General features: G+C 35.3%; 1 protein-coding gene across 2 annotated transcripts in view; it reads right to left on the reverse strand.

Annotated features, from left to right (window-relative positions):
* PPFIA2 (PTPRF interacting protein alpha 2) overlaps window positions 1–19335 on the reverse strand; it is a 467683-nt gene that overhangs the window by 128730 nt on the left and 319618 nt on the right. For both annotated transcript variants that reach the window (XM_055085240.1, XM_024122861.3), the window contains one exon: window positions 4799–4915. In XM_055085240.1, the coding sequence (XP_054941215.1) occupies window positions 4799–4915 (117 nt within the window). The remainder of the gene's footprint in view (window positions 1–4798; window positions 4916–19335) is intronic.

Here is a 19335-nt window from a genome sequence, read left to right on the forward strand (position 1 = left end):
AATGATCTACTTATTTATATTTATTGTTTATTTTCTGCTAACCTCCTCCAACTTGCTGGATTATAAGCTTCAGGAGGTAAAGAGCCTTTATATGTTTACTCTTTGGTGTATCACAAGTGTCTAGAAAGATGCCTGGCACATGATGCAATAGGCTTTTGTTGACTAAATAAATGTTTTGATTACTTCTATGTCTCTACTGACCAAAACAGCATCTTCCACAGAAATATATTTGTTGGATGAATGAATGAATGTTTCCATTAATGAATATGATGAGTTTTAGGAAAAACAGTAAGGATTCAAAAAAGAAAAGAAATATAGAGACAGGGCTTCCCTGGTGGCGCAGTGGTTGAGAATCTGCCTGCTAATGCAGGGGACACGGGTTCGAGCCCTGGTCTGGGAGGATCCCACATGCCGCAGAGCAACTAGGCCCGTGAGCCACAACTACTGAGGTTGCGCGTCTGGAGCCTGTGCTCTGCAACGAGAGGCCGCGATAGTGAGAGGCCCGTTCACCACGATGAAGAGTGGCCCCCGCTTGCCACAACTAGAGAAAGCCCTCGCACAGAAACGAAGACCCAACACAGCAAAAATAAATAAATTAATTAATAAACTCCTACCCCCAAAAGAAATATAGGACAATATACTTAGCTTTCATTGTATAAAGTTTATGACGGGGATTTTAGTCTTTTTTTATCCTGTTTTAAAAGCACTATATAGATGAATTATCTATAAGAGTGGAAAAATTTGAAGTAAAATTAGGAAACCATTGTTATAAATTCACCTTAAAATAAATAATATGGTCAAAATAGACAGCCTATGTGTAAGACCAAGTGGAATAAATGAAGCCCCAGAGGCCTCATCATGTCATAGTCACAGTGTCTTCTCATGAGATGAAGCCAGGAATTTAGACATGTTCTTCCATATTATACCAGGTAAAAAATGGAAATAGGTCTCTCTTTGAATTTGATAATTTCCGGCAAAATGACCTAACCATTAATATTTTTTTCACTCTACTTCTAGCTTTAGCATATATTAAAGAATAACATGTTTAAAAAACAGTGGTACAGTTAAATTACTAATGTGACCATTTTAATTCTGCATTTTATGCTCCTTTAATGGTTATTACTTATTTTGGGCATATATTTGTGGCCATACATTGCTCTCCTGCCAAAGAACAGCAGTTTGTTAAACATAATAATAAATAATTTTTCACAGTGCTTTTAAGTGATGAGAGTGCCTCTTGAGTGTACAGAATAGAGGGCATTTAAATTGCTATATTAACATAACAATAATTGATTTCTCCCTTGGATAGATATTTCTTGACAAGCTATTCCAGAGGATTTAGGAGCTACATTAACTATAAATTTTTAGAGTTTGATGGTGCTGCCCATGCGGAATGAATATTTGGTTGACCTTTTTCATTTTCCTCAGGAGCTATTACACTTGGCAGTAGACAATTTTTCCCCAGACTTACTGGGATATAGTTGACATATAACATTGTGCAAGTTTAAGGTGTATAAAGTGATGATTTGATGTATATATACATTGTGAAATGATGACCACAATAAGGTTAGTTAACACAGCCATCACCTCACATGGTTACCATTTTTATTTTGCAGTGAGAATATTTGAGATCTATTCTCTTAGCAACTTTCAAATACACAATACAGTATTGTTAACTACAGTCACTATGGCAGCTGATAATTTAAACTTTATTATGAACATATTTCTGAACTTGACTTGTACGTTTTTGACACCTCCCTGACCATGTTTTTCATGACTAAAACATAAGTCTTGGATTCTCTCCTCATGAATTTCAAAAAGCTCTTTTTTCTTTTATGCATTTTACTTCTCAAGGTTTACTAATCTTTCTAGAGAAAATAGAAAAAGATGCTAAAAAGTGGAAATTAGGAATTTATCTTACTATAAATTCAGACATTAGAGGCACAGATATACTTAAAATTCATCAGCATTTAAGGGGTAAACAATAAGCAGTTCCATTTCATTTTTGAAAATAGTTCTATGAAATTTTATGGTTAGAGATGAATTATTGATTGTCTAGTCAAAGAAGTTACACTAAGATTTTCAATCATTAACATAAATATCCAGCACCAATAATTCTTTAGTGGATATGAAGAAATCCTTAAAACAGGAAAGTAATAAAATATATTTCATTCTGTGAGGAAAAGAGAAATGTAGTACTAAAGAGATGTAGAACAAAGAATAAAGAAAAAAAAACCCAAATCCATAAAAAGAAAGTGTTCATAGGCATAAAAATAATAAGTAACAAAAATTAGAGCTGATAGTTCATTGTAAATTCCATGCGAGTCATCAGTGTATTAGGATGAAAGAAATATGCATAACAGAATGAAAGATGGAACCAGTCAGGGATTCCATAGGCTGATAATGCGAAGTCTGTATGTGGACTATATGAGTAAATCTGAGAACAGGCCTTGACCAAAGAAGGGACTTGGAAGCCTTCAGTCAATCTGATACCCTAGCAAATATTTCCTTTTATTCCAAGAGATCGTTTTACTCCTCATTTTACTTCAAATTCTCAAATTTGGATTTGCCTCCAAATCCCCATATAAGACTGTATCTTTCATTAGAATAATGACAAATTATAACAATAACGAATATTTATTGAGTACTTACCCAAGAACTTATAGCTAAAAATTTTTCTGGCTCTAAGCTTTCATTTGTAACAATTATTCCATTTCCCTAACATTATTAAGTTCTGACTAAGTGTCAGCTACTGTTCCACATACATTATGTGCATACACTCTTTAATCCCTGTAACAACCTATTGGATACAGAAAAGGAAACTGAAGCACAGAATGTATTTTGCTTAAGGTCATACTACTAAAAAGTCATAAGATTAAGATTTGAATGAAGGCATTCCAGTTTCATATTCCTAGGAGTCTGTATTTTCTCTCTACCTACCCCTCTCCTTTCTTCCTTCGTCAATTTTCTCTCTCTTTTGTTTTTTGTTCATTCTCTCTTGTTCATTTATCATTTCATTTATCCATTCATTAAATCTACTTACTGTTTCATTTATTAATTCATTCAATCACCAAAACTCTGTTTAGCTTCTACCATATGCCAGACACTAGGTTGGGTGCTCAGAATATGAAGACTCCTGCTTAAATGCAGCATAATGTGGGGAAAAAAGAATAAACCAAATAAAGCAACCAATTAACCAAATTCAGAAGGACCAGATAGCAATTCAGCACTGGGGATTCCTAATGCTTCAAGGCTATGGCTTTTGGGCATCTGCCTACACTGCTTTTGTTAATCTCCATATTGCTTTTAGCTCTCAAAAACCAGACCTGACTTCAGGTTTCAAATCTTGTTCAACAAATAACAACATTTTGTCTTTGATTTGAAATTCTCCAGCACAGAATTCACAGCTGTCACTTCTAATTCCACAATGACTCTTTAAATCTGTTTCATTATATGTAAATCATTTATTTACAATCCCTGTAAACCTAGAGCCTATAACAAAGCAGAACTAATATTTGTATTCCACATCAGTTATTCTCAACCATTAGAATCCTTGGAAGAACTGAATAAAAATATAGAATGGAAACCACTCTAGACCATATCCAAGGGTGGGGTCCAGACACATAATTGTTTTTAAATCTCCCTAAGTAATTGCAATGTTTAGTTGAGGTTAAGAACCACAGATCTATATTATCCAGGTACTTTACTAATAACTGTATCTAATTTATTCATCAAACCTAAAAAACTGGCATAAAGAGGAAAAGCTTCAAAGTAATAAAATAATAATTGTTGGTGAAATAAATGTAATAAAGATGTGATAATAGACCCAAGAATAGTAAACCCTAGAATCAACTAATTATTTTTTAATGTAATATTTCAAATGGAACGACTTGACTTTATCTCTTATTTCTGAAAGATGAGAAGAAACAAACCTCTATAATAGAATTGACTAAATATTGCCCTGCTTGGAAGGTTTCTAGACCAGATGATTTCTTTTTTTTTTTTAATAAATGTATTTATTTTTATTTATTAATTTTTGGCCTCATGCACAGGATGTGCAGATGCCTATGTAATCTTAATCTGATTCCAGACCTACCAGCAACTGACCTTCTTTCTCTTGTGCTGGGAACAAGTGGTTCAGCACAGAAAAGTGCCAAACAGACTGTTGGTTTCCTTGGCCTGGGTCTATGCCCCACCCGAAAGGAAAATCAATTTTTTCTAAAAAACAGTATAAGTCTAATGACTTCAGATATCTTTTTATGTAATTTCTCATTAACTGGAGTACTGCTGTGGTCTTGTCAAACACATGGAAAATAATAAGTCAAATAAGATATTATAAAAAAATTTTTGCAGTGATAAGCCACAGATTAGTCACGAATTGTACATAATACCACTTATAAATCAAAATTATTGTTACTGTATTTTAAACAGTCCTGGATATAGATTATTAATATATCTATAGAGATATATAGACATATTTAGATATTTATTCAATTTATAATTTATTCAATTATAGATATGTTCAAACAGATGTAATTAAATTCTTTTTAAGAGCATCAAGTTAATAGCAAGTAATGAGAAATTCAAATATATATATGTGCATAAACCCACACATATATTATTTTTGAGAGAATCAAATTAGGAGCAAATAATGATAAAGGAAATAATAATGCACTTTTGATCAACAAGTCAAAACATAGTAATGTTTATTACATGAATTACACAAATATTTCATACTCCTGTCAAATGATACAGCAAGTAAACACTTCCATGTAAGAGCATGTCATATGTGTCATACCTTTTCATGGACTTTCTGGCCAGGTTCCATCCCTTCAAGATGTTCTGACTCTGTGGATCCCTCACTTGATGCCATTTTTCTTTGTATATGAACATTTTGTTCACGCAAGGCAACAATCTGCAAAATAAAAGCACTATGCCTTTAAAATCTAAAATAGAGCATGAAGTATAAGAAAACTGAGTTTACTTGAATGTGGCTAAGAACTAATGAATACAAACAAATAGTCAGAAAATAAACATTAAATTTTACTCATATTATTAGTTCAAAAATATTTCTAAAATTTAGGCTAGCATTTTGAATAATATTTATAATATTTATAGGAATGTGAAATTAAGAAAATATTTTCTAGTTGGAAAATGTATCTATCTAGCTTGAAATGTTTTTAAATCAGTGGCATGATCCATGTGTTATTAATTCAGAAATTACTTTTTAATTTAACTTATGAAATGTAATACAATTTGTATTAGTCTGAATTTTTAAAGTATGAAAGAAAGATAAATCAGAAAATTGACGACTAAAAACTAATTATGAGCACATTCATCTTCCCTAAGAGACAGCACATCTGCAATTTTAAAACAAGCAAATAAATAAGCTAGACTTAAACAATTTGTGCCACTATCATGAGCACTTAGAATTAAATTGGTATCGTCATTATTTTAACGGCCATTATTTTAGCACTTCTAGTCCAAATATAGTTAATTTACAAAAAAAAATTCTCAGAAGGCAATTAATTCTTGCAAAATTTTAGCTCAGATTTATACACATGATACTTTGAACTAAGAAACAGATTCTCAGATAGTTGTAGTTTAAGTGATCTTAATAATATACAGAGCGGAAAATCACATTCTAGCATTTAAAAAATATATTTGCTATTTATACATATTATTTTGAAAATATTTTAGATTACATTAATACCATAAATTATTTGTTTCTTGGCAAGTTTTATTATAGTATCAACTCAGATATTGAGTCAGTATTGGTTCTAGGGGAAATCAATGTCCATAGTATTTAGTACATATTAAGCATATAAGTTTAATATGATTCAATATTTATTGAATATTTATTGAATTTTAAATTTATATTAAATAAATATTGAATCATATTAAAATTATATGTTGAAATTATGAGACCAACATGTCACACAGACAAAGAATTATCAAGTAAACAAAAGACATCGAGAGATTGGGTATGTGTCCTGCTGCCTGCCATTGCTGCCCACACGCCAATGATATATTCATGAGAAAAAGTGATTTTGCATATGACCTCCAGCAATTCAACACATAACTTATCATTTCTTAAGGGCATATCACCACATAATGAAGAACAACTCTGTAAAAGCTCTTCTCTCCTATAGTACTGCAATCACCAAATACTTGGTTCCCTTACTCCCATTCTTGCCCATCTACAATCTATCATCCACAAAGCAGCCAGATTCATCTTTTAAACTTAAATTATATTGTGTCACTCTTCGGCTTTCCAAAGAACCTCTCTGTTTTCCCAACTTGTTTAGCATAATTTTAAACTTCTTAACAAGGTCTATAACACCCTACATGATCCCTTCGGTCACAATGGCCTCCTTTCTGTCTCTCAAACAGACCTGGCACTTTCTCACCCAGAACTGAGAAACTTGCTGATCTTCCTGCCTGAAGGATTCTTCCCCAGCTCAGACTACAGCTGACACAATCTCAGCTTTCAAAAGTCAGCTGAAAAACCTACTTCTCAGAGAAAGTGTACCTATACTTTTTACAATATATCTGTGCTTATTTTGGTGTGTATCTTACTCATTAAAATCTAATATTTTACTCCTTTATTTACTTATTCACTTTGCTTGTTTATTTAGCTAGCAGAAGTCCTAATGATATCTCATGGGAAAATAATTTTCAAAGGAATACATTATTGAAAACAACATTTTCATATGAAGCAGCACATCACATTATTATGTGCAGGGATTCAATATAAGTGTTAAATTAAATAATAAATGGATATAGAAAAACAAAGAATGTAAACCTAATTCATTCAGAAATAACAAAAGATAAAGATTTACTGTGCTTGAGAATCATCAGACATTCCTCTCATGTTAGTTAGTGTAGAAATGAATTACATCAAAGGAAAAACAAGAATAAAATAGTCCCTGGATATATCATTTTCATATTACATTATTAACATCTTTCTCTTGCATAAAGCAATAATATTATATTATAATCAATACATAATAAAACTTTATTATGAATTTTTAAATTAAAGTATTGTATGCTGACATTTCACTAAGATAACATCCATGACTTAAATATGTTAAGAGAATAGTAACAATAAATTTTAAAATTCTATGCTTTTTCTTCCATTATTTAATTAGAAGTGAAGAGAGACCTTTTTAAAAAATATTTAAACATCAAACTTAACTCTCAGTTTACAGAATAACTTCAATTTGTTTAGTAGTTCAGATAAATATCAAATACACCCTAGTGCCTAAAATAAAGCAGGCCATCTATAAAGATTTACTGAATGACTCAGTGAAATGATAAATTAATGACCTGAATTAGAAAAGTCAAAACACCAAATTCACATGGAAAACCTTATGCAAATATGCTTGTGCCACTATATTAAAAAATTACAAACTTCCAGTTTTTCATAAAATATATACATGACAATTAATTCCAAGAAAGACAAACTTTTCAACCACTAACATGCAAACTCTACTTTTTCTAAAAAATCAATCCTGCAAATTAATTTTTGAAAATGGAGAATTGATGCAGGATCCTCTATATTCTCTATCATTCTAATATGATTATATTCTGTTCTATTTTTGCTCAATAACAAATTATCCTGGGTAGTTATGAAAGCAAAGCTTCAGCATCTGATTTTATTGTAGGTGTTAATAAGCTTGATTCTTCTTCCTTTCACACTGGGGAAAGTGAGAGGTTCTCTCCTGCGAATACAACTTTGGGGGTTGGGTCTGCTCTTCTGTGTGTTCAAAAGGACAGAGAAGGTCACCTAGAAATCTGTAGCTGAAGGTAGCACAGGCCTCTTTAGGAAATTCTCCCAGCTGGCTTGACAAAGGAATGCAGTAGGTGGCTTGAGAAGTGGTTTACAAATATAGCAAGCAGAATGAAAAGTGGCTGATAGCCTTAAAACATTCTCTGGGCTCTACTGACAGAAAAAGCTGTTAAAGAGAGGGCTCAAGTGACTTGTCTAGAATAGTTAAGTAGGACTGGATCCCTCACTGTTAAACAGCATGACCTATTACAAATAGGATGGCGTGGTGGTTAGGACAAATCACTTCTGGGGAGTCTCTGTTGCTTACTCAGTTGTGACATAAATGCAACAATGCACTGGAAACCCACTATGTGCCAAGAACTGTGTTGAACTATTTTAATCTGCAAATTAGGTCTTATGATCTACATTTAACAAGTGATAAAACTGAGATAAAGAGAATTTAATGAGAACTAAGGAATCAAATAAAAGTCCTTATCTTTATCCTTTTTATTATGTCACATTGTCTCACATGGCTTTGCATTTGGGCTCTATAAAGTCAGGGGAAGTTAATGGTGGGTGAGGATGGGGAGGAAGCATTTCCTTTCCAAGCACTGCTACCCTCCCACCTTGGAATCCTTTGTACTTCATTGAAGTACGGACCCCTCCCTGGACAGATTCACATATAGGAAGAATTTTGCATGCATTTCCACACATATCAATCCACTGAGGCCCATGGAACACTGGTCAAGAGAAACTTTCTACAGTCATTTTAACTGATCAACCATGATTTGTCAAGTGTTTGTTGACATTTGTTTTAAAATGCCCAGAATTCATTCATACTCCTTTTGGTGACAACATCTTACATTTTCACTGGGAATTTTCCTTCCCCACTCTAATCTTAGAGAGACTGTCAATCAGGGGGCCAGAGCTCATGGCAAATGGGTGGGCACATGATCTAAGCCAGGGCAATTAGAACATTCCTTGAGAGAAGTTTCTGGCAGAGATATGGGGGAAGAGTCTCCTTTCTACTATGGAACGTAAGCTGGTGGGATATGATCAGAGTTCTGTTTGCCATCAGTTCCTCATAGAGAAGCAGGTAGAAAAGCTGGAGCCCTGATGAATTACTTCTGCTGCTGATTTTAGCCATAAATCAACTCTATCCCTGGCATTTCAGTAAAATGAGCCCAAAATTTCCCCTCTGTGCTCAAACTTGTTTGGATTGGTTTTCTGTCACTTGCAACTAAAAGTGTCTTTGCACTTATTTGGGAGGTGGAAATGTGCCTTCTGGCCAACCCGAGCCAGGTACTTCCCAGACACCTCTCCTGCTCCTGGAGGTCCATATGTTACAGAGATTTGGGGTGTGTTTATTTAAAAAAAGACACAAGCAACTTATGGGGGTGGGGGGGAATTTGGGGATCAACTGTTAACGAGTTCGCATCTGATATTACTCAGCCATAAAAAAGAATGAAATAATGCCATTTGCAGAAACATGGATGGACCTAGAGATTGTCATACTGAGTGAAGTTAGACAGAGAAAGAGAAATATCATATGATATCGCTTATATGAGGACTCTAAAAAGAAACGATACAAATGAATGCATTTACAAAACAGAAACGGACTCACAGATTTAGAGAACGAACTTATGGTTGCCGGGGGTGGGGGGGGGGGTGGAAGGAAGGGATAGTTAGGGAGTCTGGGATTGATATGTACACACTACTATATTTAAAAAGGATAACCAAAAGAACCTACTGTATAGTACAGGGAACTCTGCTGAATGTTATGTGGCAGCCTGGATGGGAGGGGAGTCTGGGGGAGAATGGATACATGTATATATATGGCTGAGTCGCTTGGCTGTGCACCTGAAACTATCACAGCATTGCTTATTGGCTATACTCCAATACAAAATAAAAAGTTTAAAAAATTTTAAAAAAAATCTGGGGCAAAAAAAAAAAAGAGTTCTTTAGAAAAAAGAATACATGAGGGTGTACTGGTACTCATCCAGGCTAGTCAAGGTGATGAGGAGGAGGGAAAAAAAAAAAAAAGGAAGAAGATAAAAGAATGACAGGTGACTAAAAAAGCTAATGTACTTCAGCTACTGGCATCTGTGTGATTCTTGCTCTCTGGCTTATTGCTTTGCCTTGACCCTTCTTTGTGTTTCCTTATAGCTCATTAAGCTTCTGACAGCCTGACTCACTGTTTCTAGGCACTCCCAAACCCATTATATTCCCAAGGCAGCCTTCCAAGTTTTTTTCTTTGCCTCTGTCAGGTTGTTTTTGGCTCTTATCAATCTCTGACAAGCTCTGATCTCACACAGTGGACTACTGGTGGTCTTGGTGGCCAGTCTTCTAGTCAGGAAAATTCCCCAGCCCCCAGCCCTTTTTCTACCAGACTATTTCAGGGTTCCTAGCATGTCTTGCAACAGACTCTCTTCTATCCTCTTTCTTTGAAAAAGTTTTCCTTGATGATCTGGAGAGATTCATTCATTTCACATATATTCATTGATATTTCACTGATGATATATCAAGTATTAGGAAAATTAGTAGGGGGAAAAGGCAAAGTTCTTTAATTCATTCTTGTTGGGTGAGACAAACTACAAACAAAAATAAGTGGAATACATTTTTAAATGGTGATAATTGCAAAGGGAAAATTAAAGCAAGGGAAGGATGCTATGAGGTGCAGTTTAATTAGGAATTAGGTGATTTCTGAGTATAGACCTGAAGATGAGAGGGAGGAAGCAATGTGGCTATCTGGGAGAAAAACTTTCCAGGCAGAGTTCAGGAAATGAAATTCATTATTGAAAACAAAAGTTTGAGATTCATAAAAATGTTTTAGTGAGTTCTTCATATGATGTAAGATGTCCTCTTCAAAAGGTAGCTAAAACATCACTGAAAGTTGACATCTTGGAAACTTCAGGTGTCAGGAAATGCACAGAAACATGTGATTCTTAAGAGAAATGTGATTTGGGAGAAAATAATAGAGTCTATTTCATATCTTTATATTCTCACATTTCTCAAGTGTTTAAAATGTATTTTTTTCATATTTTGTTGCTCTTTATTTATTCCTAAACTTCCAAGTTTATCTGTGGGGTCATATCCCTTCAGCCTGAAAAACTTCCTTTAACTTTCTTTTAGAGCAGGCCCACAGATGATAAATTCTCTTAGCCTTCATTGAGAATGTCTTTATTTTACTTTCATTCCTGAAGGATATTTTTTGCCAGATGTAGAGTTGTTGACAGTAATTTTCTTGCAGCACTTTATTTTATTATTATTATTTATTTATTTATTTTGGCTGTGTCGTGTGGCATGTGGGATCTTAGCTCCCCGACCAGGGATTGAACCCATGCCCTCTGCTGTGGAAGCAGAGTCCTAACCGCTGGATTGCCAGGGAAGTCCCTTGCAGCACTTTATTTTTAAAATTTATTTATTTATTTACTTTATTTTTGGCTGCATTGGGTCTTTGTTGCTGAGTGCGGGCTTTCTCTAGTTGTGGCGAGCGGGGGCTACTCTTCATTGCGGTACGCCGGCTTCTCATTGTGGTGGCTTCTCTTGTTGTGGAGCATGGGCTCTAGGCGTGTGGGCTCAGTAGTTGTGGCTTGCAGGCTCTAGAGCACAGGCTCAGTAGTTGTGGCGCACAGGCTTAGTTGCTCCACGGCATGTGGGATCTTCCCGGACCAGGGCTCGAACCCGTGTCCCCTGCATTGGCAGGCGGATTCTTGACTACTGTGCCACCAGGGAAGTCCCTAAAATGTATTAATCTATTTATTCAACAAATATTCATTGATCATTGTTCTAAATATGAGACACCACTGGGGAAAAAAGCCCTTCTCTCAAAAAGCTTACATTCTAGTAAATGAGGGAAACAAAGAAAGAAGCAGTAAGGCAACAACAATAAAATAACAATCATTTAATGAGCTCTTACAATGTGCCAAAACTGTGCTCAGCACATTATATAGATTTTTCTCTTTACATCATTTCATCTATACTATCTTTTCTTCCAAGTTTAAGATTTCTTGAGAACGGACCCTGAGACAAATAATTTTGCACAGTAGTTTATTTGGAAGGTGATTCTGAGAAGCATAGCATTCTTAAATATTCTTAAAAGGCCTAGGATGAGTCCTGGCCCTTCTAGGTGTTACTGGTTGTATGACTTTATACAAGTTTCTTAACCTCAAGTTCATGTTCCTCTGCTATAAAATGAGGGATAATAATACCTACGTTTTAGTGTGTTTGTACTATAAAATACTTAATTGTATATGATGTACTGTAAGCATTTATAATGTAATAATGATCACCTTTATCTTCTTATTCATACTTCATGTTCTAGCTTATTGAAGGACTTGCAGTTACACACACCCAAAATGCCATCTTGGCTGTGAGTTTTTATATTCATTTGGAATGCTCACACACAGAGCTCCTAAAACCCTTGTAAATTCCTGACAACAGCACTCAGGGAATCTTTTTTTCTAATGGGGATTCTGGGTGGGATCCTGGATGGGGGCTCATCACCAGAAGGACCAAGCTGTGATTTCAAGCTTGGAATTTTTAGCCCCACCCACCATTCTCCAGAGAGGAAACAGAGGCTGGAAATGAATTTAATGACTGATATGCCTATGTAATGAAGCCTTCGTAAAATTCCCAAAAGTACAGGGGTTGGGGAGCTTCCAGGTTGGTGAACATATCCACATACTGGGAGGGTGACATATCCCAACTCCACAGGGACAGAAGGTCCTGAACTTGGGACCCTCCTAGACCTCACTCTATGTATCTTTTCATCTGGTTGTTCATCTGTATCCTTTATCATACCCTTTAATAAACTGGTAAACGTAGGTTAGGTAAATGTTTTCCTGAGTTCTATGAGCTGCTCTAGCAAATTAATCAAACCTAAGGAGGGGTTAGTGGGAGTCTCTGATTTATACCCATTCAGTCAGAAGCACAGATGACAAACTGGACTTGCAATTGGCATCTGAAGTAGGGTGGGAGTGGTCTTGTGGGACTGAGCCCTTAACCTGTAGGATCTGGTGCTACCTCCAGGTAGACAGTGTCAGAATTGAGTTAAACTATAGGACACTCTGCTGGTGTTGCAGTGAATTGTTTGGGAGGGGAAAAACTCCCGTACAGCTGGTGTTGGAAGTGCTGCGAGTGTAGTAGTAGTGTGAGCGGAAAGGAGAATCACAGGAGGTAGGACAGAGTTTTTCCTTACACACCCTTCCTCCTCTTTAACTCTTCTCAGTTATCTTTCAGGTCTTAGCTTATATGCCATGCACTGTGGAATGGGTGGCATCCCAGTGATTTAAGTTACATAATTCCTTAGCATTCTCCAATAACTCATATCATACAAATTTTCACTCTTTAGCACAATTGGCTGTTAGTTTTCTGACTGCCCATTTTGACACTGAGTGCCTTGAGACCAGAAACTATATCTGATTGATGATTTATTCCTAGTTCTTAGTAAACTCTCTGACAAGTAGAAAGCACTCTAGAAACATTTATGGAGTATTGAATGACAGCAGACTGTATGAATGGAAAAGTCCTATAGGGAGTTGGAAAAATTGGATGGAAAAATACTTGAGAATGTATACATGAAGAAGCAAATTAGTTATCCACATAAAAGACCATATGAACTTGAAGTCTTTCCTAAAGTTCATATTACATGATTCAAGGTTAAAAAGGAGCCCTGGGCATGGAAGAGCTCACTGGGGAAATACAGAAAGAAAAGAACAAGAAATAGTGACATAGCCTTGTAGGATATTCACAACTCTCAGTGTGAGGAGGCGAAGTAGAAGGCACAGACAACTGTAAAGGAGGATAGGGGTAGGATCATGGAAGGGCACCTTAAAGAAAGTCTACAAGAGACACTCTATAAATATAAAGTAATAGGCAATTTCATTGTGTCTTAAAATATTAAAAAAAAACACTTACAAGTGTATTGTAGCCTAGGTAATATGACTGAGGTGCACTGAAGTACACACTGTGTTTATATGCTTTAGACTTAGGATAGATTGACATTAGATGGAAAGTGGAATTCCAAGGGTATCTAGAAATTTGTTTCTGCCAACAAAATTCTTAAAGTGGAAACAGAAAAGCAATGTAAATTAATTTAATTTTCACTTCTTTTCCTCTTCCTCATCTTTTTGAAATGTCAATGTACGAGACATTTCCCTGAAGTTGGATAAGGAAGGAAGACAAATAAGGAATAGGAGTTTAGAAATTAAATGTATAATTAAGAGCTGCTAGCAATAATAATAGTTGCTCTATGTTGAACATCCATTATATGCCACGTACATGCAAAGCAATTTACATACATTATTTCATTTAATCTTCCCAGTAACCTTATAAACTGGGTATTATTATTTTTATTTTATAAGTACGGGAACTAACATAAAGGGCATAAATAATATACTTGGGGTCATACAGAAAAAGATACGACAAAGGTTTCCAATCCAGGTTTGATACCTTCAAAATGGATGGTTTTTAAGCATTATGCTACAATGCCTTTTGAAAATTAATGAAATGATTCACTGCATACACAATCCAAATATTTATCTAGGTCAGGACTACAGTTCTGTGGTCTGATAGCAGGGGAATTTACCTGCCCTGATTTGGCAAAACAATTTAGACACAGAAGATGTCTTCAATTATTTTTAGGAATAGAAATCATGCTGTTTATATTATTTATCATTTTTATTTATAACTCTTTTGTGGCACAGGCATTTCAGTTTACCATGAAAATTTCCCAGCTACTTTTTAAAATAAATCATGTCTACCATACTCATGCTAATTCTCCAGGGATCTTCATTCTGATGTTTTTAAATTCATATTTGCCTTTATGTATTTAACAACAACTTCCAGACAGTGCCCACATCTAATTAACAAGATTCTTTTCATCTATTTTTACCCCAAACTCAATTAACAATTCCAAGAGTGAGACTTACAGAAGTCTCAGTACACTAACACATAATTTGCTTCTATACAGATAACATATTCTAATTTAGCTGAACTCCAGGCTTAGATTACACTGAGGTTGCAACATGAAAAAAACAAAGACAAAGCAACTAGTAGAACAGCAGGGATTTACAATTTACACTTAAGCAACTCAACTCTCCAGACACAACAGTTTGGATTTGTGTTGTTATATGTTAATTGGGAAACCAAAAAGATTGAGACACTTATTCAAACAGAACTAAGGATACTAAGGCAATAGCAATTTCGCTTTCCAGCTCTGGCTTTTGGACATAAGATTTATAAGCATCACTGAAGCATATTAAAACCAGTGAAAAGCAACTTCATGTAGTCCAATGCAGTTTGATCAGCTCATGTGTAACATTAACTTTCATTGTTTTTCAGCGAGAATGGATAGACTGAAAACTTGTGAAACGTAACTGATCCAATGAACAATCAAATTGTCTTGAGATGGGAATCAGAGGTTTGTATCGTGAGGATTCACCTCTTGTCAAGTTTAAAAAATACTTATTTAATTAATGATTTAAAGAATGAACCCATTTATCCTAATGAATGACCAAATAGCTTGGAGGTGGGAAGTATAGTTTAATTTGGTGGTTGCTTAGAATTTTTACCACTATACTATTCAGTCAATAAATAATTATTGAATTACTTAGAACATACTACATACTTTTATTTTTAACCTCCTCCACTTTGGCTGACCAGCCTTTCCAATTCCCATTAGATGAACTGACTGGATATTAAAATTTAAATGCACATCGCCAGTAAGTTTCTGGTGACGCTCTGATGAAAAAGACAGTACACAGACAGTACATGCAATTTGGCTATTTCCAAATTTTACATCTGCTTATAACTAAAAACATAAAGATACCTTGTATGACTACGGAATCTAAGCTTATTTAGTTTTGAATGATGAAAAAATTCTTTTAAGGTAATATTAAAGATTTTTAAGACCATTCTTAAAACAGTAACTGTCATGCAAAACTGTTATTTTTAGTTTTAAGTTTAAGACAATGGTTGAAAGAACAACAAAATTTCAAATATTTCCTTAGATAGATTTGTTTTTACCGTGAATGATTATGATTTCTATTTCCAATGTTAACTATAACATTCAACAATAGTAATTTCAACAATAGCTGTATTTTAGTATAGTTATTGATATGTAATTCTGATCTAAATTACAACTCTCTACCAAACTATCACTATCCTTTTCATCTAATCGGTATTTCAGTCATTACATTTTTCTGATACTTGGTTACTATTTATTTTTATTTATTTCCACTATTCAAATAATTCTTTAATATTTAAAACGATAATAAAATCAAATGCTGGCATTGTCATTAGAAGCATATAAATGGCTTCCGAAAATACAAAACAACTTAAATTGGACAGTATTAGCGGATTTTGTTAAGGCACAGTACTACTATTGTAGTAGAGTAGCAGCTAAGAATGGCATTAGATGAAAGAATAGTAATAAAAATGGCCAAGGAAGCTGTTAGTGTGGTAAAGTAGAGGAATTAGTCCAGAGAACAAAAGCAAAAAAGAAGTCCTAAAGAGTTTTCCCAAAGTGTCAATAATAGAAAAACACATACTGAACAAATTTTATTTTTCACTGCAAGAAAGCAAGCCTCAGTTGAAAATATAAATAAGCAAATAAATAAATGAGGAGGGGTGGAAAATATTCATTGAGGTAAACAAATGACACTGAGAAGTGCAACACCACTTGTAAACAACTGCAATAATTCAGTATTGAGTGCTGAGAATGGTGGCAGCAATTTACTTGAAAGTTTTGAATGTCATGGAAAAAGTACATTGCAATCTCCATCACCCTGGAAGATGCCATTGCTAATAACTTCCTTCCCTAAAGAAGACAGCAGAATCCTAATTTAAAAATAGTTTAATTTAAAAAGGAGGCCATTAAATTGAGGTGGCTCTAATGCCAAAGCGACCTACAGAAGCAAACGAAAATCGAAGCCTGTGACGCCTCAAGATTACACGACCAAATGCTTAGGATAACCGATCACAAACACCCAGTTAGGATTTAAGCTATAGCCAATCAAATAATTTCTCTTCTTTGCTCCTGCACTATTTCTGAGGGTTTCGCCTGGCTCCTATGGTGGAGCACGCCTGACCACTTCTGGTTTGGCATTGCTCGATTTGATTTTTTTTTTTTCAAATAAACTCTTACAAATTTTTAATATTCCTCATTTTATCTTTTAACACTTGTCTCACAATGAAAAAAGCAAATAGGACTTACTATAGGTATTGATTATGATAAAGTACTTCTTGACATAGAACAAAGGCTTACTTCTTTTTGTTCCCCACAGTCACTACCACTAGGTCCCTTACTCTCTAAAGTCAGAAGTATCAAAATATGCTAATTTGGTTTGGGCTAAAGGAAGAGGGACAACTGACTACATATATCCCTTCTCCTCCAAATAAACAAAAAAGAAAAGCAAAATGAGGAGACCGAGTCATGCTGAGAAGAGGGTCACAGCAAACTGAATGGTCCAATGAGAACTTACGTTTATAGAGTAGCAGGTACGCTCTGTGACTAAGAGTCTGTCTTCAAAAGTCTCAAGATTTACTCTTTTATGAATTATGCTGACATGAATAAAAGTTTCTTCTTTAGTTATTTCATGTATACAAAGTAGTATTCAATTCATCAAGCAAATACTGATTATTAAATTAATAAAGGTAGGTCTACATAATATTAATCACATCTCTGTCATCTGCTTATTCAACTGCAGTCCATCTGCTGTCAGGAAATTTGGGATGTTTTAGAATGAACATCCTGTTTTAGTAATCCAAAGGTGCTATATTTCCATCAACATATATTTGAATCCTTTAAAACATCACATTAAAATTCATCTCTGTGATCTGAGTAGTAACCAGGCTTGGACCCTGCTTAGCTGCAGAGATCAGAAATGATATCTGGTGCATTCTGGGGGTTGGGGGCAGGGGAGAATGGGGAGTTGTTGCTCAATGGATATAAAGTTTCAGTTATGCAAGATGAATCAGTTCTAGAGATCTGCTGTACAATATAGTGCCTATAATTAACAATATGGTATTGTGCACTTTAACATATGTTAGGAGCTGAAATAACTTTCTAGGTCTGAGATGGACCCACATCAGCAAACCAGACCTTAGGTAACTTAGGTAACTCTGTCCTTGTAAATGCTCTTCTTCACCAGAAAAGCAGCATATCCAGTCAGTCAATCCAAACACCAAGCCAACTCTGGGCCTTCCCACCCCTAACAAGGCGAACAGTGTGGGCCTACCCAATCATAGATTTTCTATTTTTCTCTTCCTTGTTCTTTATTCTCTACCTTATAAAAGCTTCTTGCCTTCCATCCCATTTTGCAGTTTTCTGAAAAGAGACTGTCCACTTCACAACGTGTTAAATAAAGCTGGTTTGTATCGCCTAAATTGTTTTCTTTCAATAATTTGCGTGTGTGTGTGTGTGTGTGTGTGTGTGTGGTATGCGGGCCTCCCTCTGCTGCGGCCTCTTCCGTTGCGGAGCACAGGCTCCGGACGCGCAGGCCCAGCGGCCATGGCTCACGGGCCCAGCCGCTCCGCGGCATGTGGGATCTTCCCGGACCAGGGCACGAACCCGGTTCCCCTGCATCGGCAGGTGGACGCGCAACCACTGCGCCACCAGGGAAGCCCTCAATAATTTTTTAATGGAGGATAGATCTCATCTAAGTGTTCTTATGACAACAACAAAAACACAAGCAAAACAAAACCAACAAAAGAACACAAGGACCTTTTTTGGAGGTGATATATATGTTTATTACTTTGGCTGTGGTGATGGCATCATGAGTGTATGCATATGTCCAAACTCATCAAAATGTATACTTTAAATAAGTATACTTTTTGTATATTAATTATACCTCAATAATGCTTAAAAAGTTAAACTGGCCAACAAGCCTATGAAAAAAATAAAATAAATCTCTTTGGAGATGGACTATACTATCCTTTCAGCACCATGAAATTTGACCTCCTCAGCCAGGCAGGGCTAATACTGTAAGTACAGAGTTGAGGTTTGTTGTTGTTGTTGTTTTCCTCCAATCAGGGCAGAAGTGACAAAATTATAGGCTGTGTCCTGGAACAATTCCTTTTATCTCTGTTATGCTAAGGAAAAGAGTCTTAAGGGAAAGAAAAGTACTTCAAAGTGCTTGAAAGTACTTGAGAAAATGTAGAAGGCAGAAACAATATCCATTACTCATCCTTGCTTATAAAAAAGCAAGCCAGGGCAATAAAAAGGCTTTATCCACTTAGTTCCTTCCTTAGAAATCACAAAAGCAGCATACTAAACCCATTATTCTGAACAGTTCTTTTTAAAGTAATCCATTTCCTTGGGTTCTAAAGGTAATAATCTTGAGTTATATTCGTTTGCACGCATTTCAGTTTTATTTTTATGTGATTTTAAAATGTGTACATATTATAAAATGCCAGAATGGGAAGGGTCCACAACTTATGTGGTCTTTATACCTTATTTTTATGGGTGAAGAAAATGAAGTTTACAGAGAATGAATGGTAAGCCTCTTCCCATCCCTAGTAAATTGTCACCTGGTCAGTCCCACTGTGGACACACACTCCAC

Source organism: Physeter macrocephalus, chromosome 6, assembly GCF_002837175.3.
Source record: "Physeter macrocephalus isolate SW-GA chromosome 6, ASM283717v5, whole genome shotgun sequence".
In the NCBI taxonomy this organism is placed as follows: domain Eukaryota; kingdom Metazoa; phylum Chordata; class Mammalia; order Artiodactyla; family Physeteridae; genus Physeter; species Physeter macrocephalus.